At 40.2% G+C, this 22,366-nt stretch overlaps 1 protein-coding gene across 1 annotated transcript in view; it reads right to left on the bottom strand.

The window, feature by feature from the left end:
- ARHGEF38 (Rho guanine nucleotide exchange factor 38) overlaps window positions 1–22,366 on the bottom strand; it is a 123,008-nt gene that overhangs the window by 53,584 nt on the left and 47,058 nt on the right. The window contains exon 3 of the mRNA XM_081156570.1: window positions 7,168–7,291. Coding sequence (XP_081012696.1) covers window positions 7,168–7,291 — 124 coding nt within the window. The remainder of the gene's footprint in view (window positions 1–7,167; window positions 7,292–22,366) is intronic.

Here is a 22,366-nt window from a genome sequence, read left to right as displayed (position 1 = left end):
AACAGTTCCCCAGAGTTCTCATCTACAGACATATGCCTCTGTGCTTAAACCTGAACCTCACCCAGACCCCAAGGTTATTATTGACTACAATCTTCCTCCTGGTTTATCTAGGTATCAGAAAAGTTTCCCTTTGACACTAGAGCTGTGAATCACAAACTCTCATTGGTGTCACCTAAGGACATAGAAATGGGACACCTGTGTTTTTCATTTTGTGGTAATGTGATTTCGGAATACCTCACCAAGAATCAGTTTACATTGTGAAATGCAAGAGCTTTTGTGAAAGGTGTTTAGTGAAAGACAGTCAGTGATAGAAATTGCCAGTGGACTCTGCATCGATGTGGCGACACAGATAGGTCATGGAGGCTCCTCGCACTGTGCTCCAGCCACTTTGGATTGCTGTCCTTTATGGAGCTTCCAGTACTCTCCTGCCTTGAGGTCTTCATGCCATTTCATTTGTCTTTCAGAAAGTCATTTGTTCCAAATTCCACCTTCCTAAACCCTTCAAGTCACAGCTCAAAACCCACCTTCCAAATCAAGTTTTCCTCACCAACTGAGTTGAATTAATTAGTCTCTTCTCAGCAGATCTGTATTAGTTAGCTCTTACTGCAGAGCCCACCAAAATCACCCCCAAACTGAAAGGCTTAAAACAACACCGTTTGCTCACAATTCTCTGGGCTGACAATTTGAGACATGCTCACCTGGAAGGTGTGTCTCCATGTGTGTCGGCGGGTTTATTGCTATGCCTGCAGCGTGTGGCTGGGGCCAGCTGGCTGAGGGGGGCTTTACTCGCAGGTCCAAGGCCTTGATTGGAATGACTGGGTGAGTTTTTTCTCTCTCTCTGTGCAGAGAGTGGGTGTCACAATGCTGTTATAGAACATTATTTTTGCCACATTTTATTGGCCAAAGCAAGCCACAAGTCTAGCTCAGAGATAGAAGGTGGCTGGTGTGTGTGTCTCTGTGTGTGTGTGTGTGTGTGTGTGTGTGTGAGAGAGAGAGAGAGAGAGAGAGAGAGAGAGAGAAAATATGGCTCCAACTCTTTATTTTTCAAATATGGCTTATTGCTTTAATTTTTTAACTAATCTTCCTATTTTTTTATAATCTACCTAAAATTTGTAAATTATGATTAGTAAATTTGAAATTGTTAACATTTTAATTGTTTTCTCTGTAAACTATAATCTTTTTAACTCTCTATTTTGAACTAATTTTATATTTATAGAAAAGTTGCAAAAATAATACCAATAGGTTCCAAATATTCCTCACTCAGCTTCCCCAATGTTAACATCTTAGGTAGCCAGAGTACAATTGTCAGAAAAAGGAAATGAGGATTGCTTCAATACTATTAACTAAAGTAAACACCTCATTTCAATTTCAACACTAGTGTTCCTTTACTGTTCTAGAATCTATCCAGGCTCCCACATGCATTTATTGTTACTCCTCCTTAGTCTCCTGCAGCCTTTAAAATACTACAGTTTCTAAGTTTTATCTTATCTTTAGTGATTTGGACATTTTAGAGGAGTACTGATCAGTTATTTTGTCGAGTGTCCCTTATGTGAGTTTACTGATGTCTAATGTTTTCTCATGATTGCACATATTTTGGACAAAAGTACCACAAATGTGATGCTGTTTCCCCCTCGGTGCATTGGATCACAAGTTTCATGATGTGAATATGTGTTATTTCCTGGTATTGTTGACCTTGGTCATTTGGTTAAGATGTTCTCTGTCTGGTTTCTCACTGTAAAGTTACTTCCTACCTTTCCCTTTGAGATTAACCATTACATAGGAGATACTTGGAAACTATGAAAAGTATATTTCTCCTCAAACTTTCACCTACTAAATCTAGCATTGATCAGTGGATTTTTGTCTGCAACAATTATTACAGTGTTTGCCTAATGGCAACTTTCTATTTTCCTCTTTCCTTTTACACTTATTCATTGAAATCTACTGTCAGGAAGAACTTTCCTTTCTTCTCATTTATTTATATCAGTATGGACTCAATATTTATTTTATCTTAGAGGTTAAAATCTAATACTAGCATTATTTACTTTGTTGCTCAAATATGTAAACCATAATGTTTTTAATTGGGAAATACTTCCCTGTGAGCACAAAGGTACCAAATAAGCTCAGAGAAAATTCAGCTAAATAGAAGATATTAAAATTGTGATTATAAATCTTTCTATATCAAAATGTGTAAATATTGAGGTTCAAATGTTTTTCCAGATACTGTCTTTGCCTCCATTTGTTTTTGAAAAATTAAGCTCACCAAATAAGCTGTTTTTATTTATGTTTTTTAAACATATTTTTCCAAATACAGATATTGCAAAACCTGGTACAGGATATATAACTTTGCACTATCAAATAGGAGCTCCATCAAAAGCTTCTTTCCATAAGTCAAGTTTCCAAAATTTAATCACAGAATTTCAAAATTAAATATTTTACACAATATGAACTCCCACTGTATAATTTTTTAAGTTAATTCCCTGTTTTTGTAGGGTTAAATTTTCATGTCTTCCAATTTGAAATTTTGTTCTCAATAATTGCAATTGTCAAGATTAAAAAGTTGAAATTACTCTTTTCCTTTGTGTGTTGAATATTTTAACTAAAAACTTTCAAATGATTTGGAACAAAATGCAACTTCTAAAAGCTGATCAGTGACCAGCAACAAACAAAATGTGTACTGCCATGCATAAGATTATTTTTTAAATTAACATCAACTTTATCTTCTAAATATTGTACATAATTCACTTTAACTTTGTATATATAAAACTATGTGTGAATTTTGACTAGTTACCATTTCAGTTAATAGCATAGCACAGCTTTATTACATATGTACCATCATCAACCCCGGTACATTTCTGCTCCATAGATTTCTTTTTATAGTAAAAGCATTACTTTACTGTGATGCTGAGCTTCATCAAAATATGTATTCATACTAACATTTGCATTCACAAGCTTAATTTTTAAAGTTACAGTAGCATTTACAATAAGGTCAGAAAATTCATCTTTGACACAATAAACTTCCAGCCAAGCCAGGGTGGCTCAGTGGTTGAGCATCGACCTAGGATCCAGTGGTTGAGATCTCCATTCGATTCCCTGTCAGGGCACAGGCCCGGGTTTCGGGCTCAATCCCCAGCAGGGGGCGTGCAGGAGGCAGCCGATCAATGACTCTCTCATCACTGATGTTTCTATCTCTCTCTCCCTCTCCCTTCCTCTCTCTGAGAAATCAGTAAAGACATATTTGAAAAATGAATAAATAAATAAATAAACAAACAAACTTCCAAGGTTTTTCTTTGATTCTGTGGATTGAATTAAACACTTTTAAATCGTTATTGGAATTAATTTTCTATCTTTGTAAAACTGTCATAACTGAACTGTGTGCAAACTCTTCTGCTTACAAGGTCAATTCATCAATAGCCATTGCTTTATATTGCTCACAGGCCCCAGGAAACTTGGAATTAAAAATGAGAGAAATTAATTTAAGATAACTGTCTTTTGACCTAAATGAAGTCAAGCTGCCTGGAGTGATATGTAAACACATCATCAGCAGCCGCATGCATTACATCACATGCTCTTGGGCTTAAAGGTATAGGTCAGATTTCAACAAACGGGGGCCGAATGTTTTAAAATAATGGGCACAGTCTTAAAAATAATGACTAGCTTTTGATGTTGCTGCTTCTGCAGCAGATTTCTGTCTTCTGATGGTCTTATGGCCAGTGACGGATTAAGGACCCCACGGTGGATGGTGAGTATGCTGTGTGTTCTATCTTTATCATCAACTTTGAGAAACAGAAAACTGATACTTAATTTTTATTAAACATGTGTACATTAAACCCTTACTCCTGAATTGGTTTTTCCCAAAGCAAAATAGTTATAGATTTTATAGGCAATATAAAGTTATAGATTTATAGCATGAGATGAACGACTAACCTACTGTAGCAGCAGCATCCAGATGCTCTGTAGCCGGACGGCTCAGCCCCTACCTCCCACACATATCGCACTTATAGGAATTAATCTTTAATTCCCTACATGTCCCACTAAGCCTGTCCACTGACTGTTATCCTGGTGGCTTCATGCCTCTCACAGGTCATGACATGGGCCACCCAGCAAGGGCTGTGACACAACTAGCTGCTATACCAAGTGGAAGGCAGGCCCTGTAGCATTAAATACATCTCCTACCCCCAGCAGAACAGGTAGCAGTTATCTGTTGCTAGCTGCTCATGTTCAAATGTCATCATTTTATCAGTCAGTGCCCTGCATGCTACACTTCAAAGGGAGATGCAAGTTTCCTTGAGACTAGATAAGGTTGGGAAAGGAGAGATGGGCTCTCAGCGTTTACCATGTGTTGCAGTGAGAACTCTGTCAAACGCACCTGCCTCATACCCTCTACTAGGAGACACCGTGTGAGAAATTGAAGTGCAATGCAGAGGTCTTACCAAATCTCTTGAATTACAACTATTAATAATGATCCTCCTTTAAAAAGGAGAAATTCCAGGACAAATGCTAAACTAGACTGAATGCTTGAACAATAGGCTAAAACCAGGATGCTCTAGGCAAATCAAGATGCATGTCTCCTTAACCTCGAATTGTCTTTGATTCCAGCATGTACAGCCAACCCCTGGATCTTTATGCTTTCTTCCGATTTCTCTTGAACCTGGCCCCTATTTTTAACTTTTACTGTATCCACGTTAGCCTGGATACTTGTTACAACATGGCTGTATTATTTATAACTATCTATGTATTGGTCTACGGCTCATTTCCTCCTTCTATCCATTCTCTTCATACCTACCATGGTTTTCTTCTCCAGAAACTTTTGTGTCTCATCACACCCTTGCTGAAAAAATGTTGTTGTTTTTTAAATATATCTTTATTGATTTCAGAGAGAGGATAGGAGAGGGAGAAAGAGAGATAGAAACATCAATGATGAGAGAGTCATTGATTGGCTGCCTCCTGCACGCTCCTGACTGGAGATCAAGCCCACAACCCAGGCATGTGCTCTGACCGGGAATCGAACCCTGATCGCCTGGATCCTAGGTCAATGCTCAACCGCTGAGCCAAGCCCAGCTGGACTGCTGAAAAAATGTTTAATGGCTCCTTATTACCTGCAGAGAAAATTCCAAACTTTGATTCCGAGTATGGTCTGTTCCTATTCTATACTTACAGATTCATTGTCATTCCTCCCTTGCACAGATTCTCCACTTCAGCTTGACTTGATCCCTCCCATTTCCTAAACACACGTGGCATTTGGCGTTTTCTGTCCATGCTTTTGTTCATGCTGTACCTCCACTTAGTCTTCCCAACCTGGACCTCACTTGTGAGATCTGACCTATGTCTTTAAGCCCAAGTAATATTTTCAAGAAACCTCTGATTCTCCACCTAGGAATATTCTCTTTCTCTTCTGAAGGTCTGCAGTGGTGTAGAACCTACTCTGATGGTGTAGGTTCAACTCTTTCATCTTTTGATACACGGCAATGCCATACAGCACCTTAGTCTGTGAACATGCTGCTGCTTAATAACTATTCATGGAGTGAATTAATAAATGAATGGCTAATAGATCCAAACTAAAGAGATAATGAGTGGAGTCTTCCCTCTAAAAAATATTTTTTACAATTTACTGGAAAGTATATTAATCAACCCAGGCTGCCATATCAAAATCACGAAGACAGGGTGGCCTACACAACAGACTTTATTTCTCACAGTTCTGGAGGCTGTGAAGTCCAAGCTCAAGGTGCCAGAGGATTCAATTCCTGGTGAGGACCTCCTTCCTGGCTTGCAGAGGGCCATGTTCTTGTGTCCTCACATTGTAGAGGGACAGAGAGAGGGAACTCTGGCCTCTCATTACAAGGACACTAATTATAAGGCCACTAATTATAAGGACACTAATCCCATCATGAGGAGACGCCTCTTATGACTTCATCTAAACCTAAATTACATCTCAAAGGTCCTACCTTTAAATACCATCACATTAGGGGGCTAGGACTTCAACAAATAAATTTTGGGGCAACACAAAAGTTCAGTACATAATGAGGACATTTAATCACAAGAAATGACTGAATTCCAACCTCTGTGTGGGAGGATCTTTTGAGTGAACTGGCATTTTGCTCTGTAAAAAACTATAAATAGGTTGATCCACCTTTTGTATAAGATCAACCTTGCTTATTAATCTTTGGGTCATCCATGAACACTAAATTCAATATCATGTCATTTTTATAACTCTGATTTCCACTAACAAATAAAGGTATAATGGATAAAGACATAAGGCGTGAATCGGCATTTGTGTCTCTGTGTCTGTCTCAAACTAAAAGATCCAAATCAAACTTATAACAGTGGCTTTTTATGGGGAAGACAGTGGCATTATAGGAGTATATCACCCTATGTGCTCCTGAATGGTTTTAATATTTTTGTAATGAGAATATTTTATGTATAATATGTGAAACAGAAAAATGATTTAAAAAAATTTTAAAGAATTCTTGGCCTACATGGCACTATGTGTATAAGATCTTGATGTGGCAGCTGCCTTCAAAGAGTTCCTACATAGCATTTCCCTTGAAATTCTCAAGAAATGAAAAGAATAAAAACTTGTATCAATGTATTTCCAATGATATCTCTATTTTTTCCCCAAAAAATCTTAGCCAAGTAAGAAAATAATCTATGGCTGTTTGAGAGTAAAAACATTTGAAAAGTAACTATACAGAAAAAAAAGAAAAGCATAGAAAAAGTGGAACTTGTGTGTCTTACAAATCATATAAACTCTTCACACAAAAAGAATTTACCATAAAAAAATTAATGGATTCATAGGCATAGATCTGAAAAACATTGTGACTAAAATCAGTAAAGCTATTAAAGTATTTAAATATTTAATTCTTTTAAGGATCAAGGAAGTGTTAACCATAAAACAAAATGAGAACATCTGGAAGGCAAAGAGGTGGAAAGATGGGAAATTAAAAAGCAAATGGAGTGTCGAGTGCTGCTGAGAGACCTCAGCAAATGGCTATCAACCCATTTCAAAATAAATACTGAGTTTGTGTAATTACAATGAGCCTGAATATGGGTTTAACATTTGTACAACTCCTGGGAAGTTGGGTGAGTCAGAAACATGAAACCAAAGCAAAGGGAGGGTACTGAAATATTATTTCCTGTTGCATTGTAGAACGGAGAAGAGAATAAATATACCGATTACTTGCATGGCCGGTTCCACGTCTGCTGTGGCTTCTTCCAACAGTGACAGCAGCTTGGCTGATATCTGATGCACGGATTCAATATTGCTAAACAAGCTATCCACGTCCAGCTGATCAATCTGGAGAAACACAAACACTGAGCAGCAGCTGATGGAGAGAGACGCACCGTATTTAGGATGTTATCTCTCCCTAAACACTAAGCGTTTCATACCCCAGCCCAGGGTGCTTTCATCGACCATTTCTGTAAACACCCTTCCGTAGGATTCCTAGGGGAAATGTGCAGTTTTTCATGCAAGAAATTGGGGTGGGTGCATCTGTTACCTCTGTCTTTTTATTTTAACCAAAGTTTTGTGAGTGGAGTGTACATCTACGTATTCCTATAAGAACTAGAGTGTGAAGAAGATGTGGGCCAGCTAACTGGTATTTTGTGAACTGCCCTCTAGGAGGGTATGTACCTGTGCATATGAATTTAGAATATTTACTGCTTACACAGCAGAAGTCAGGCCTTACTCTAGGCAAGTAACTATTTCCAAAGCTGTTTTAAAACCACAGATGTTTTCAAGCTGATGACAAGTAGATGTGCTGAGTTGCTTCCTGATTTTTTAAAAGAGAAATGTGAATAGAAATCTTTAACAAACATGTTCTGCTAATTGAAGATTCATCATACTTTGTTTCTTCATGTGCACTCTCAAAAACCAGTGTTATCATCCCTACATCTTGTAGCTGGTATTTGTAATAATTTACCTATTCATTCATCCACCTTTTCATTAAATATTTCCTGAGGATCTCCTATGTAGCAAGAATTGTAACAGTAGCCACACTCTGTGAGAGGCATTGGATGATCAGTGGGAGGATGCCCAACTATCTTAAACAATCTAAGTGGAGTGTTTTCTGATTTTGCTAGATCTTACTCAAATCTTTCTCTTCAGTTTAAGTCAGATCTTTCTTAATCAAACAGTGTCTACTTGGGTTATGAAAAGATTGGTACAAGCCCCACTGGGCTACCACAGGGGATAGGAGTAGATGCCTCTTACCCATGGTTTATTGTGCATGAGGTCGTAGGTGAAAAACCAAGTCATCAATAATCAAGTAATGGAGGTACTTCAAAGGGGAAAAGTAGAACTGCTGGTAAAAAACCCAGGTCAGCAAAAATTAGAGATCAGAGAGAGACAGAAAGTTGAGCTAAGGATCATAAAAAAAGAGGCTGAGAAATTAAGGGAAATTGGCAATACCAAATACAGAATAAGAGACAGACTTGGAGGAATTCTGAAAATGAGGTCCAACAATTGCAGGTTCTTTGGCATGCTCTCAGCATCAGTTTCATTGGGTGTGCTAGGTCTGTTTTGTGGGGAGGAAGGAGGCAGGCACTCATCCATTTATCCATTTATCCTGTCCTTTCTGACACTGGCCCATCCATCGTTCCCCGTACTGGACACAGACACTTATTTGAAAAGGATATTCTGTTATTGAGCACACAAGCGTTAGTTCCCATTGCACCTTGTTTAAAATTTGGTGACTGTGTCAGTTATTTCTTATGCAGTATGGTCTGGCTGTACACATTTCTTTCAACTATCTTGGGAAATTCCTCACCTTTCTGTCATCAATCTTGACCTAAAAAAAACACATCCAGTCTCATTTGTAATCAAATTCCATGTGCTTGTATGTAATATTTCAATATAGTACTATACAACTTTTTTCCTATTTTTATGTCTTCTGAAATTATCTTTATCTCTGTACTACATTAAACTGCAATCATTATTATATCTTAGGGTCTTTAACCCAGTATCTCTTAAAATGTTCCTTCGTTAAGCATTCACTTTAACAAAGATAAGGTATATGTGGCTCTCTTCTGCTTGAAATCTATGACATTTAATATTATACAAAAATCTGAAAAGCAGATAATGGTTATATGGCTCTTTTGTTAATATTAATTTTAAATGGCTCAAATGTCACATAGTTGAGATCACAAATTGAACTAATTATTTATTCTAAGGAATTGCCTTATGCATTGGTTATTAATTAAGTCATAAAAGTATACCTTTGCCCAGAGCAAAATGTTTTCCAAAAGTTGTGTATGAGTCAAATTTTGTAGGTTGAGTTATTTTAGATGTACTAGCAAAATATTTCTTAAAATCGTATTTTGAAATGAATCCTTCTAAAATGTGAAATTTCATCCCTAATTCACTTGCTTTATAAGACAAAAGACTAGATGTAATTCATACAGTGTACCCGATTATTATTTCATTTTGTTGTGGAAACTTTATTCTGAGGAACTAAAAATGCTTCATATTTATTATTTCATATATCATTACAACTTCTCTGTAAAATGTATAGAGTTTGAAGATAAAGAAACTCATGCAGAGTAAAGAAAGGTGTTATGCTTAAAATTATGAAGTTCAAAAAACAGCTAGAACTGGAAATTGACCTTTCAGTGCTATCCCCTAGTCCATTACCAGCAAATATTATTAATAGAATACTTTGCCATCTTTACTTGGATTTTTTTGGTTTGTTCCTGAGTTTTTCACTAAGTTGTCACTTCTGCATTTCCCAAGGTCAGAATCTTGCATATTTGTCTAATTTAGATTTTAAATTCATTTAGCAAGGATTTAATTCTATCTATCTCTATAATCTTAGCTCAATACAGCAAATACTAAATAACAAAAACATAGGTTTTAATTTCATTTCTATCTGAAAGACAGAAAAGATTAAAACATCGGTTGGCCTCGTTTCAACAGCCCATGTCACCACAGGCCCATGGGATTCTGTGAATCATAAAATGAATTCACATTCAATCACTGCTATGCCAAAGGACAAACAAAGGCCTGGTCCAAATAAGCTTTTAAAACTGGTAGATGATTTTATAATTATTGATATAAATTCAAGGAATCATTTAGGTACATTTATTAAACATTTACTAATAAGAAAAAATTCTCTAAGAGCTTAAATTGAGTTCAATTTTAAATGGATTAAAGATTCATTTTTTTTTTTGAAAGAAGATTTAATCTAGGCATACATTATTCTAAGCAAAGTCAGTATATAATAATTTAAATGTACAAAACAGAAAATTAAAGGTCAGTGGTTCTGGTGAGATTTTAATCTTTGCTTTACACATATATTTATCATAGGATCTATTTCAAATAGCAATTTCCCATTATATTTAAATAATTGCTGACCTTACTATTGCACGTATGCAAAACCTCCCAGGTAAAAATGTCTACATAAAGGAAAACATCTGTAAAACTTTGTCAACTCAGAGACTGTAATCATTGGTATAGAATCACTTTGCACCTGAAAAGCACCATACACTCCTGTTTTCAAAAACATTCCTTGCATTTACCTGCATTTACATCCTAGCCCAAGCCCTTCCCTTTTCTCACAAATGCTTTGCCTTCATATTAGTTTACAACGTTCTGCCCATCTGAAAAGGAATATGATGATAGTTTGTCTATTAGTTTCTCACATGTCTCTGCCTTATTGGTTGCATTTTAGGGGAAAGCCACAGCCCCCCAACTCTCTCTGATCTGGTGAAACTGTCAGTCATGATACCCTGCCCCCTACCTCACTCCCTACAGTGGCGGATCTGTGACAGAGATTGGCTTAGAACAGGCAGGTTTCCAAGCAGAGCCAATGAGACTCTTCACTGATTTTTAATAAATGGTCTTTGGGAAATAGAAAGGCCTGGATTGTAAGCCCTAATTATGTAAGTTTCTGTCTTCAGCAGTCATCTTTGTGCAGAGCTTGAGTGAGACAAAGTCAACAAAGAGAAGGAAGCTAAGCCTGACAACATCATCTTAGTTCCTGGATCTATCTCACTTAAAGCCTCACTACAGAGGCTGATAAAACGCCTTCTTATTTCACCTTGTTTAAATTTTATTTGTTACCTATAACCAATAAAGGACTGGTACACTTTCTTTATTTTTGGCCAAAATCTCACTTCCTTTAAGAAACCTTTCCTGCTCCCTTGATTAGAATTAACATCTCCCTCTTCTGACCTTCCGTGAGACTTGCTTCCTAGTACTTGGTGCTTATACTGAAGCCCATAGTATAAATCAGAGATATTATTAATTAACCTGTCTCTGTGTTAAGACTGTGAGATCCTCCCGGACATTTGTCTTTGTGCATTATTTGAATACAGTGCTGGGCCCACACCTACTCAATAAAAGTCTGACAATTTGAATTGAATTGAATCACTATCCTTCATATGAGCTATTTACTCTGTGGGAGCCATCAATAAAACAGTCTCTGTAATCACTCTATTGGGCCCTGAATAACAAGTATGCAGAGCTCAAAAGTGGTTTAAAGAAAGAAATCAAAATCACCTAATTGGATTGTTCAAAATATCACATTAAGTGAATGTTTTATAATTTTCTACTTAATTTTATCTACAAAGACAAACTGTTGTGCTCAGTTTGGCCATTAGTATACCTAGAAAATTTGCCGGGGCCAAACTTCCCCTTCAGTTTATACTTGCGAAATCCCTGTTTATTGTTTTCTGTTGAGTGAGCCCTGGGGCACTCGGCTTCACTGAGTGGCAGGGAGGAAATAAGCAAACGTTCTTAGTAAGTGTGTTATGTAGACCTCCAACCAAACACACCTTTAAAAGTAAACATTGAAAAGAAGTCTGGGAACAGTGTTTTCAATAAACAATTATCAAAAAGTCATTTATGTTTATTGTAGAAAATTAAAGATGGATAGGATAGGTAAATGAAAAGAAATACAATCACTTATAATTCTACCACACAGCAATAGAGACATATTTTAAAAAATTAAAAATAAAATTTGGGAGGAGAAACAAGATGGCGGCGTAGGTACCAGCTGCACCCACCGCCTCCCGCAACCACATCAAAATTACAACTAAAATACAGAACCTCCATCACTCAGAGCCTCCTGAAATCTGGCTGCACAGAAGCCCCACAACCAGGGAGCTGAAGAAGCATCGAGACCGGAAGGAGGGGCGCAGACACGGGCTGATTGGGGCTGAATTGCAGAGAAGCGGCTGCGGGCCCACACCCGGTGCCGAGGTTGAAACCCAGACGGGAATCTCAGCGGCAGTTTTCCAGGAGGAGGGAGGGGGTCCCAGCCCCACAGCAGGCCCCCAGTCCAGGGCTCCAGGCCGGGAAGAGACGTCCCCACAACTCTGGGCTGTGAAACCAGCGGGGACTGTCCCTGAGGGTCGCCGAGGCTGCGGGAGCCCCAGCAGCTCCTCTAAAGGGCCCGGCACGGACTCACTCGGACGCTCCCTCTGAGCCCAGCGCCGGGCAGCAGCCTGAAGGGACCTGGGACACTTGGGAGGAACTAACCTGCCTGAAATCCGGGCGAGAGCTGGAGGGGCGGCTTCCTCCCAGGCAGAAGGGCTGGCAGAGGCCATGGCTCCTTTGGCAAGTCCTCCCCGCACACAGCCGGCAGGCAGGCGCCATATTTGAATCGCCAGCACCTGACTTGTACCCTTGGCCCCGCCCTGTGATTCCTGGAGGCCCCGCCCCTCCCCACCTGCAGCTCATCCAGGCCATTTCCAGGGGCTTTTCTGTGCAAGTGGCCTCTCGAGCCTCATGCTTAGGACTTTCCTAAAATCTCTCAAACAAGCAGCAGTGGGTCCCATACAGCTTGATAAGCGGCCCCAGGCCTGGCACTAGCGGCAGCCTGCACTGGCTCATAGCTTGGCCTCTCCTGGACACCGCCAAGCCCAGCACAAGTAGCAGCCAACTACGGTTTGCCGTGTAGCTCATGCTGGGTGGCCCTGGGCAAGGCACTGGCACAGGCTGACTTTGCACCTCCCGGGAGGCCCCAGAGACAGTGCACCTGGTGGTCAGACTCGACCACGCTGGATTACAACCCTACCACATCCATGAGTGACACTCAAGGGGCGCACTTGGGGAACCAAAGCTCCACTGAAGTAAATCCTGCTCCACAGGGGTGTCTCCAGCACAGCAGCTCTTTGGCTGTAGTTGCAGCTGGTCCTCACAGCTGATTGGCCTGGGGGTCAATTCTTCCCAGTGACACCAACAGCAATCAAGGCTCAACTACAACAGGACAGTGCACACAGCCCACACAGGGGAGCGCCTAGAAGGCCCAGCTCAGGTGACTGGGGAGGCTGAGCCACTGGACCCTACAGGACACCTACTACACAAAGCCACTCTACAAATTCCAGGAGACATAGCAACTCTACCTAATACATAGAAACAAACACCTGGAAGCAGCTAAAATGTGGAGGCAAAGAAACATGTCACAAAGGAAAGAACAGAAGAAATCTCTAGAAGAGGAACTAAATGAAATAGATCCAAGCAAGCTAACAGATACAGAGTTCAGAATTCTGGTTATAAGGATGTTTAAGCAGATGGTTAGGGAAATAAGTGAGAAAATCGATAACATAATAAAGTACCAATTTGAAATGAAGGCTACAGGAGCTGAAATGAAGAATAATTTACAGGGGATCAACAGTAGAGTAGAGGATGCTGAGAATCAAATGAACAATTTGGAACGTGAGGAAACAAAAAACACCCAACCTGAAGAACAAAAAGAAAAAAGAATCCAGAAATATGAAAATAGTATAAGGAGCCTCTGGGACAACTTCAAGAGGCCCAACATTCGTATTATTGGGGTGCCAGAAGAGGCAGAAAGAGACCAAGGAATTGAAAACCTATTTGAAAAAATAATGACAGAAAACTTCCCCTACCTGGGGAAAGAAATTGACTTTCAAGTCCAGGAAGCACAGAGGGTCCCAAACAAGAGGAACCCAAAGAGGCCCACAGCAAGACACATCATAATTAAAATGCCAAAGGTTAAAGACAAAGAGAGAATCTTAAAAGCAGCAAGAGAAAAGCAATTAGTTACCTACAAGGGACCACCCATACGACTGTCAGCTGATTTCTCAACAGAAACGTTGCAGGCCAGAAGGGAGTGGCAAGAAATATTCAAAGTGATGAAAAACATGGAACTACAACCAAGATTGCTCTACCCAGCAAAGCTATCATTTGGAATTGAAGGTCAAATAAAGAGCTTCACAGATAAGAAAAAGCTAAAGGAGTTCATCACCACCAGACCAGCACTACAGGAAAAGTTGAAGGGTCTTCTTTAAGAAGAAGCTAATGAACAAAAGAACCTGATGAACTAAATAGATCCAGAGACATTGAGACATGCAACAGACGATCATATTTCAGAGGAAAGAGGGAAAGGGGGTGGAGGGTGGGAAGAGATTAACCAAAGAAGTTATATGCATATATGCATAACCCATGGACAGTCAATAACAGGGTGAAGGCCTGGGGAGGGGGTGGGAGCGAAGTGGCGGGGGTCAGTTGCGGGGGAAAATGGTATACCTGTAATACTCTCAACAATAAAGATAAATTTAAAAAAAAAAATTGGGGTGTGTTTTTTAACAGCATAGTATAGACATATTTTCTTGTCATTAACTTTCCTCAATTGCACCATTTTTAATATCCACATTATGTAGAAATACTGTAGTCTACTTAACCAAATCTTTGAAATCTAGGTAGTCATTTTCACTATTATAAGCAGCTCTCCCGGTTAAAACTATGTTCACACCCATGATTATTTCCTCATGATAAATTTCATAAGTGTAATTACTAGTTAAAATCATTAGTATTTCTCAAGGCTTTTAACAAGTCTGGCGAATTATAGTAGCAATTAGAAACATTGTCTTTCTTCTAGAAAACAATGAATTAAAAACCCTCAGTTGGATATTACTGCTCTGACCTCAATTTGGAAATATATTTTTAGGCTTCTGATTTGACAATCAAAATCATACAACTTTAAAATTCCAGATATATATACAGGACATGTATATGACTATAGAAAACAGTAGAAAATAAATCGCATCACTTCTGAGTGCCATGGTGATTGCCACCAACAAAATGCTTCTCTGGAAATTGTTTCTAAAAAAGACTTCAGTGTTTTTATTTGGTGTGGCTTGGCAGTAAATCTAGGTTTAGCATAGGGTCCAATTCTGGACCCATATTAGAATTGATGTAAGGGAAATCCACCTTGGATACCATCTGACTCAGTCTAGCAGAACTACACCTTCCAGAAGGCAGTTCCATTATGGTGGAATGGAATACACAGTCCCTAGTGGAATTGCCTTCTAGGAGGGGTATATTGCACAGCATATGAGGCCTGGCTGCATTCCCTATGTTAGTGTGCTCCATTATTGATGTTGAAGCTGTGTACGTCCAGTGATATGAAGACTGTAACTATACCAAGTAAGGCAAGAGTGGCAGAAAGTTGAAAAGGCATTTTAAAAACACTGCAAGAAGCGTAGACCCATTGGGCATATTCTGAGAGGGAGGAACCAGGTCTTGTTTAATTTTTTAGGGAGGCGACTGAGAAGGGGAATCGCAGCAAGTGGGAAAAGATGTTGGCAGAAGGCCCTGGCAACTGCAGGGCTAGAATAATTATCCAGTTACTATGGCATTTACTCAGTTGGCTTCTAGATTGCGAAGCTTTTCAGGGTAAACTAGCCATTATTTCATCAGGTTTCACAGAACTACTGATTTGTATGTGTAAAAATTCCTGCTCTGAAACTAGATTCTTAACTGGCTAATTAAGTCAAACTACAAGTTGAATCAATATCACTGCTAGACAGCAAGTCCTTTAATTAATCTTGCGGCTAAATGTCCAAGTTACCTGATAACTGCCCGGAAAAGTTCCAGGCCAGGGAGACACTAATGAGGACAGACTTATATCACTGCAGAAATGTCAATCTCCTGACAGAAAGTAAAGCTGGGACTCTGGGACAGACGCCTCAGTATGTGTAAGAGGCAGAGCATAGCCAGCAGATGTGAATCAAGGCCAGGCCAGGCCAGACGCTGTGGTCAGATTTGAGAAATTCCCAAGGTCTCTGAGAAGGAGGATTGAGAAATCCATCCTAAAGTTTATTTGACTAATAATACAAAAGTAAAGCCCTTCTATTGATATCCTTGGATGAAAGGTAGATAGCTGACCAAGGGTCCTTGCCTTTGTTTCTCTTACCTGCCTTGACACGGGGAGAGGCAGAAAAGAAGTTACTTGGTGGTTGGAGATGGTATACAGTTTTGCTACCCTTTCCTCCTTAGAATTTTATAGAAAATGCTCAGAGGACAATTAGTACTGTTAGGAATAGACTTCTGAGCTGAAGATCCAGCACATTTTGTGATCCTTTAGAAATTCTAAAAAAATAGAAATAGAAAATAAACATGTTATATTGCCAAAACACAGGAGAAAGTAATCTGGAAACTGGAACAACCAGTGAGATTATGAGAAAAAATAGGTAAATTTTTAGTGCATCCAAGTCAACCAAAAAATTATATTTGAGGGCTCTAGGCTGAGCACAATTAATAAGATAAGCATTTTTGTGCTTTGATCGCTTGAGCACTTAATGTCCGTGTGAGTGTATGTATGTGTGTACATGTGTGAGTTTATTCTTTCTTTTTTCTGCATACTCAAACTCAGATCTTATTAGGTATAAAAACCAGCCAAAAGCCAACCATCTAAATAAATGAAACTCTTCACCTTTTCAACAGGGCATCTATTTCCTTTAGATCAATATCTGAAAGAATCAACTGATATTAGAAATTGCTTGCTCAACATTTACCAATAATTTTTCCATTTTGTAACACAATTTACAAAATTCTAATTTTTAATAATACAACCAAAGACTAGGAAAGTCCTGGACTCACTAAAAATAATTTTGAAAAGGTAGGAGAGACTTTTGAAAGAAAAAAACATTTGCTTGAAATTATAAATTCAGGAAGAAAGGAGGAGTGAGACAAAAGTGTGAAAAAAAAAGATGGGCTGGGCAGGCATGTAATGGTGGCTGGTATAAAGCAGGAACTAGGGACAGGACTGTATGACAGGGAGCGGAGCCCCAGGAAGTTTATCTGTGCCCTAAATTCCAGAGGTTCTCAGGGTGTAGTCATCCCACTGCTGGCATTCCCATACCATCTGCCCCAGGAAACCTCACTCCGACCACCATATCTGCATTAATCATGACACTGCTCGACATTTTCACCCGTTTTCCATCCCAAACTCATAAAGCTGGAACTTCTGGCAAGGGGTCTCCTGGCCTTGCCTCTCACACGTATCTTGCCTTATCTCCAGCGCCTTGGTGCTCCAGGAACATACCTGCTACTGCATATCAGGTTTCCTTCCTCAGGCTATCTCCTTGGAACCCAGTAATGAGAGCAAAAGTACAACAGAAGGTTAAAATCAAACACTTCCTGCCTCAATTTCACTTGGAGTGTTGATTTCTTAAGATATCACATTCCAAAGTGACAGGAGATGGTTTGCCGTGTGCAGAACTGAAAAAAGCAAATCTCAGTGAACTGCTTCAAAATCGCCTATGTGGACCTCCTGCCTGAGAAACCAGAGCATTGCAGCAAAATGCTATGAGGAGTGTAAATAAACTTCATGGTGGGGAAACACTGGCCGTAGCAAAGCGGTGGCCAACTTGGGATGAGCTTGCACCCCCTCAGGCTTTTGGGACAAACGATGCGTGAATGTTTCCCATGGACCAGATGTGGACCCTAGCGGGGAGGGAGCTGGTGCGAGCTGAAGGGCAGAATGTGGAGTTAAACCCTGATGCCTAGGCGCTCAGGAAAGAGTCACAAGCCACCACCTGGAACAGAGGTGCAGTGTGGATAGAGTAACGATCAGGAGAGAATGTTCCTCCCGACCCCATCCTCCTACCCCCATCAGCACTGTCGCGGAATTTACACACACACGCACACACACACACACCCTAGGGAAGCACCCATAAGGGGGTTACAGTATTACATTTGCAAGGCCCACAGGATGTAAAGACAGTCTATGATGGCACCAGTCCAAGAGGACCTACCCTCTGCCTCAACTTGCCTCCTGCCCATTGTCCCAGGGGTCAGAAGCTGGCCGGTGACCTGGTGCTTGGGGATGAGCAGCAGCAGCAGGAGAAAGAGGAAGAAGCCACCCACATTCCCTTCTCCCCCTGCAGGTTTCCCGGTGAGGCAGGCCTGGCTGGAGGAGAGTTGATGCCCAGGTCAGAGTACAGATTAATATCTGGGACTGATACTCTAATTTCTGTAATGAGACTGTGTCTGTCTTAAGGTCTATTATGTAAGAGAAGAAAGTCATGGGCCTGCGAGAGTTTTCATCCGGAGGCTGGACAGTATTTCCCCACCATGAAGTTTATTTATGCTCCTCATGGCATTACGCCGCACTCCGAATCCTGAGACCACACAGAAAGAGGAAGGAAGCGAGACTGAGTGTTGATTTAAAAAATCAGAGCCAGTCCCCAAATTTTTAAATTGCTTGTAATTTCTCACTTCCCTCCCTTTTGAGAAACCACCCCTTTGTTAGGAACCCAAGGTGCCCAGCCCAGTGTCCTTAGGCCACCTGAGCTCCAGAAGAGACTTTCACATTCAGTAGAGTTTGGATTTCACAGGGTTCACCCAGAATGATGGAAACAAGTATGCGCCTCGGAGAGGGGGGCAGGTCATTGGGCATTCCATGTATGAACTGTGCCAGCAAATTCTAGACTCCAAATCTCAGGGTCACCCAAGGTCACTCCTCTGTCACCCTGACCTCAGCTACCGCTTGCTTAACCACACAATCTCCAACACTCAGAGAACCTTCTTTGTTACCCCCTGAAAAGCTATTTGCACTTTGTGCCTCTGAAAAAACTTTAAAATTCATCTTTACTCTCTATTCCCCAAGTTAACTTACCTAATACTTTCAGTTTTCTAAAAATGTGTTCTATGGGGTTTGCAACACAATGACCACCTCTCCCCTTTTAAACATCCAGTTCCTTCCAGAGAAGGCCTCAAACTCCTCACACTGGCAGTTTTGTCTGGCCAAGACCCTGTCTTTCTCCAATTATTTTTATTGAGCCATCTTATTTTTACAAGAACCATCTGCTCCAACCAAAAGGAATGGCTCGTTCTCAGACTTGCCACACGCCAGCTCGCTCACCACCTTGGCTCTTGCGGTTCTCTGCTTGGGCTCTGGCACTGCTGTCCTGACCCTGCCTTTGCCAAACCAGTGTTCACCGGGGCAAAGTCTCTCCTTTCTCCTAGGCCTCCCAGACCACTTACCCACTTGTGTCATTCATAAACAAGCAAAAATTATCTCTGCTCATGTCCCAGACACTGTAGTAGGTGCTGGGGACTGGGGATATTGCAGTGAAAAAAAACGAGACAAAAATCTGTGTTTCATAACGGAGACAAATAAATGAGATAAATAAGTAAAATCTATAATATGTAAATATATGGTGAGATGTGGTAGGGATAAAATTCAGTAGGGAAGGGGGTAGGGAATTTGGAGGAAGCTGCAGCACTGGGGGTGCTCACCCACATCCCCTTGGTACTAAATGTTCTTGTGCGCGCCAAAGGCCTTCTGCTAAGCAGATTTGATTTTCTATTTAAAGGCGTTCTCTGACCACAGGGTAGCCGAGAGTGTCAGGAATGAACACTGCTGGGAGAAACCTTCACCCAGTGTCTAACAAGCATTGGTGGATGAATACCCCTCACGTGGGACTGCTCGAAGGTGCCTTCTTTATAGTGTCCTAGGGCTCCCAGTGGGATATCAGCTTCAGCTGGAGGAGTAATGTGCTCATGAATGTACCCTATAGTGTCTTCCTTTCCTTCTCTGTCTCATTTCCCCATTTCTTTACTCTTGTTCCAGGGGATCATCGCCCAAATAAATGACTTGCTCTAAAACGTTTTTATCTGGATCTGCTTACAACCCAGTATAAGATAGGATGAGGCAGTCAAGGAATGTTTAGCTCGGTAAAGGCTTGAAGGGGGCGAAGGAACAAGCTGAGAAGGTGTCTTGGGGAGGAGCAGTCAAGGCAAAGAAAACAGCAGAGCGAAGGCCTTGAAACTAGTGCTCGTGGCTTGTCCACAGAACACTGAGAAGGCCAGAAGGCAGGAACAGGCGAGGTCGGAGAGAGCGAGGGACCAGCTCATGCTGGAGCTCGTAGATCATCATGAGAATGTTAGGTTTTCATCAGAGTAACATGAGAAGCCATTGGAAGGTATTGAGTAGAAGAGGGACATGACCTGACATATTTTAAAAAGAATCACTCTGGCATGAAAGCAGATCAGATTCTCAACAGAGTGAATGTAGACAAAGGAGAGAAGAGGGCCACAGACTGAGCGAGCCCTGATCTGCTTGAGTGTTTAGAGATAAAATCAACCAGCAAAGGAGACTGAGAAGGAGCAGTTGGAGCGGTCGGAGGGAAGCCAGGTATACGGAGTCCTGGATGGCAGGGAAGGAAGTTGTTCTTTCAAATGCTGTTAACAGGTCAGGAAAGCGAGGGCCTCTTTCTGCTAATGCCTGAAGCAATTGTTTGCTGCATAACTAATTAGCATAGCTAATCATGAACTGCCTTCTGTCACCATCATTTCTGGCATCTCCTTGAAATACATCTTTGATTGTTATTTGGCTTTTTATGTGTTCATGTGTCATTTTCTTGACCAGATTATAAACTCTTCTCGGGGAGGACTATGACATAAATTTCCTTGATTCCCACACAGAACTCAGCAGAGGGCATTGCACGTAATAGACGCTTGACAAACATTTAATCTTTTAATTTGCATATTCCACTGAAATATCACATTCTTCATGAAATATTGCCTAGTTAATCTGTCTGGAAGTGATCTGTCCCTTCTGTGAACTCTAGTTTTAGAACTTATCTTCTGCACTTAACAATTATTGCTTTGCATTACAAGTTATCTTTTCCTAGCTGTGAGTCTCGTCACCTCTAACTAGGAATTCATAATCTTTTGATGGCAAGATGTGAGTTTCATGTGTTTTTATACACTCTAAATAGCTTACAATGAATTAATGAACTCATGTAATCTTAAACCTTGTCTGTATCTAAAGTGCCTTAAATAAGTGCTTATTAATAAATACTTGTGCCCGGCCAGGTGTGACTCAGCTGTTGAGCGTCGACCTAGGATCCAGGTGATCGGGGTTTGATTCCCAGTCAGGGCACATGCCCGGGTTGCGGGCTCCATCCCCAGTCAGGGGCGTGCAGGAGGCAGCTGATCGATGACTCATCATTAATGTTTCAATCTCTCTCTCTCCCTCTCCTTTCCTCTCTCTGAAATCAATAAAGATATATTTAATAAATAAATAAATAATAAATAAATAAATACTTGTTTCCCCAATATGTGCTTTCTTTCTGACCCAGAATTTAATCTTTGGAGTCAGATTTCTCGCCCTGCACTGATATGACAACCATGTTGCTCTACAGCTAAGGAAAGCTGCCATTCCATTAGAGAGGTTTACAACATCATTAAAATAACCACAGCCACTGAAATTTGTTGTTGATTTTCACAAACAAAAGTAAATTAAAATAGTGATTTATGTATCTCAGTTCCAAGAAGGAAGTGATGAGACAAGGTCATGTGACTCAGGCTACAGGCATGCCTTTCTCAGATATTAAAATAGATTTGTATATGACATTGCTCTTTTTCAATTCTGGCCATTCCAACCCCTGCACTAAGCTGAAAAATGCATTCATTTATCTCCTCATTTGGCCCAGCAGGTTTTGATCTGGACTATAGCTTATAAAAATTAGAGAAAAATGAAGTTGTCCCAAAACAGAGCATATGAAGCCCTTATGAATGGAACATCATGGAGGAGAGTTTCCAGCAATACAAGGGTAAAAAAAGAGATCTTTCAGTTGTTGAGCTGAAGCTTTCTAAACAAGCAAAGGTATGAGATTCCTACCTGCAAATAGAAGTTTCACATGCTAGAATATTGATGTGTCACTTCCATACCCAACTAAACGTGAATCCAATTTGACAGCAAACTTCATGTTTTCCAAGATGACAAAACAGAAATGTCCTCTCAGGGGAAATGGGAAAGTAACTGAAGAGCAATGACTTGGTGTCAGCACTTAATAAAGAGGTTAGTTAAAGATGATATATTGTGATTGGCAGCACCATTACTTGTGTGATTTTTATTTTTAAATTTAACATTTTACAACTATAATCTCCAACACATAAGAACTACCCTTATTAATAAACATTTTAAAAAGTAAAGAAAACTTCGTTGAGATTTTTTTCCTGACTCTGCCAATGTGACTTCAAGTATCTGACCTTATCATGGAGGAACAATTGCTGAGATCATGCAATATGTTCTAGAATTCCACATAGAAGGTGAAATTAGTCTTTTATTTAAAAAAGCACAGAGTTCTAACCTGGCCATATAACCATGGAATT

Source organism: Miniopterus schreibersii (assembly GCF_964146895.1).
Source record: "Miniopterus schreibersii genome assembly, chromosome: 1".
NCBI classification, from domain to species: Eukaryota; Metazoa; Chordata; class Mammalia; order Chiroptera; family Miniopteridae; genus Miniopterus; species Miniopterus schreibersii.
This window is presented reverse-complemented; position numbering and strand designations above follow the sequence as displayed.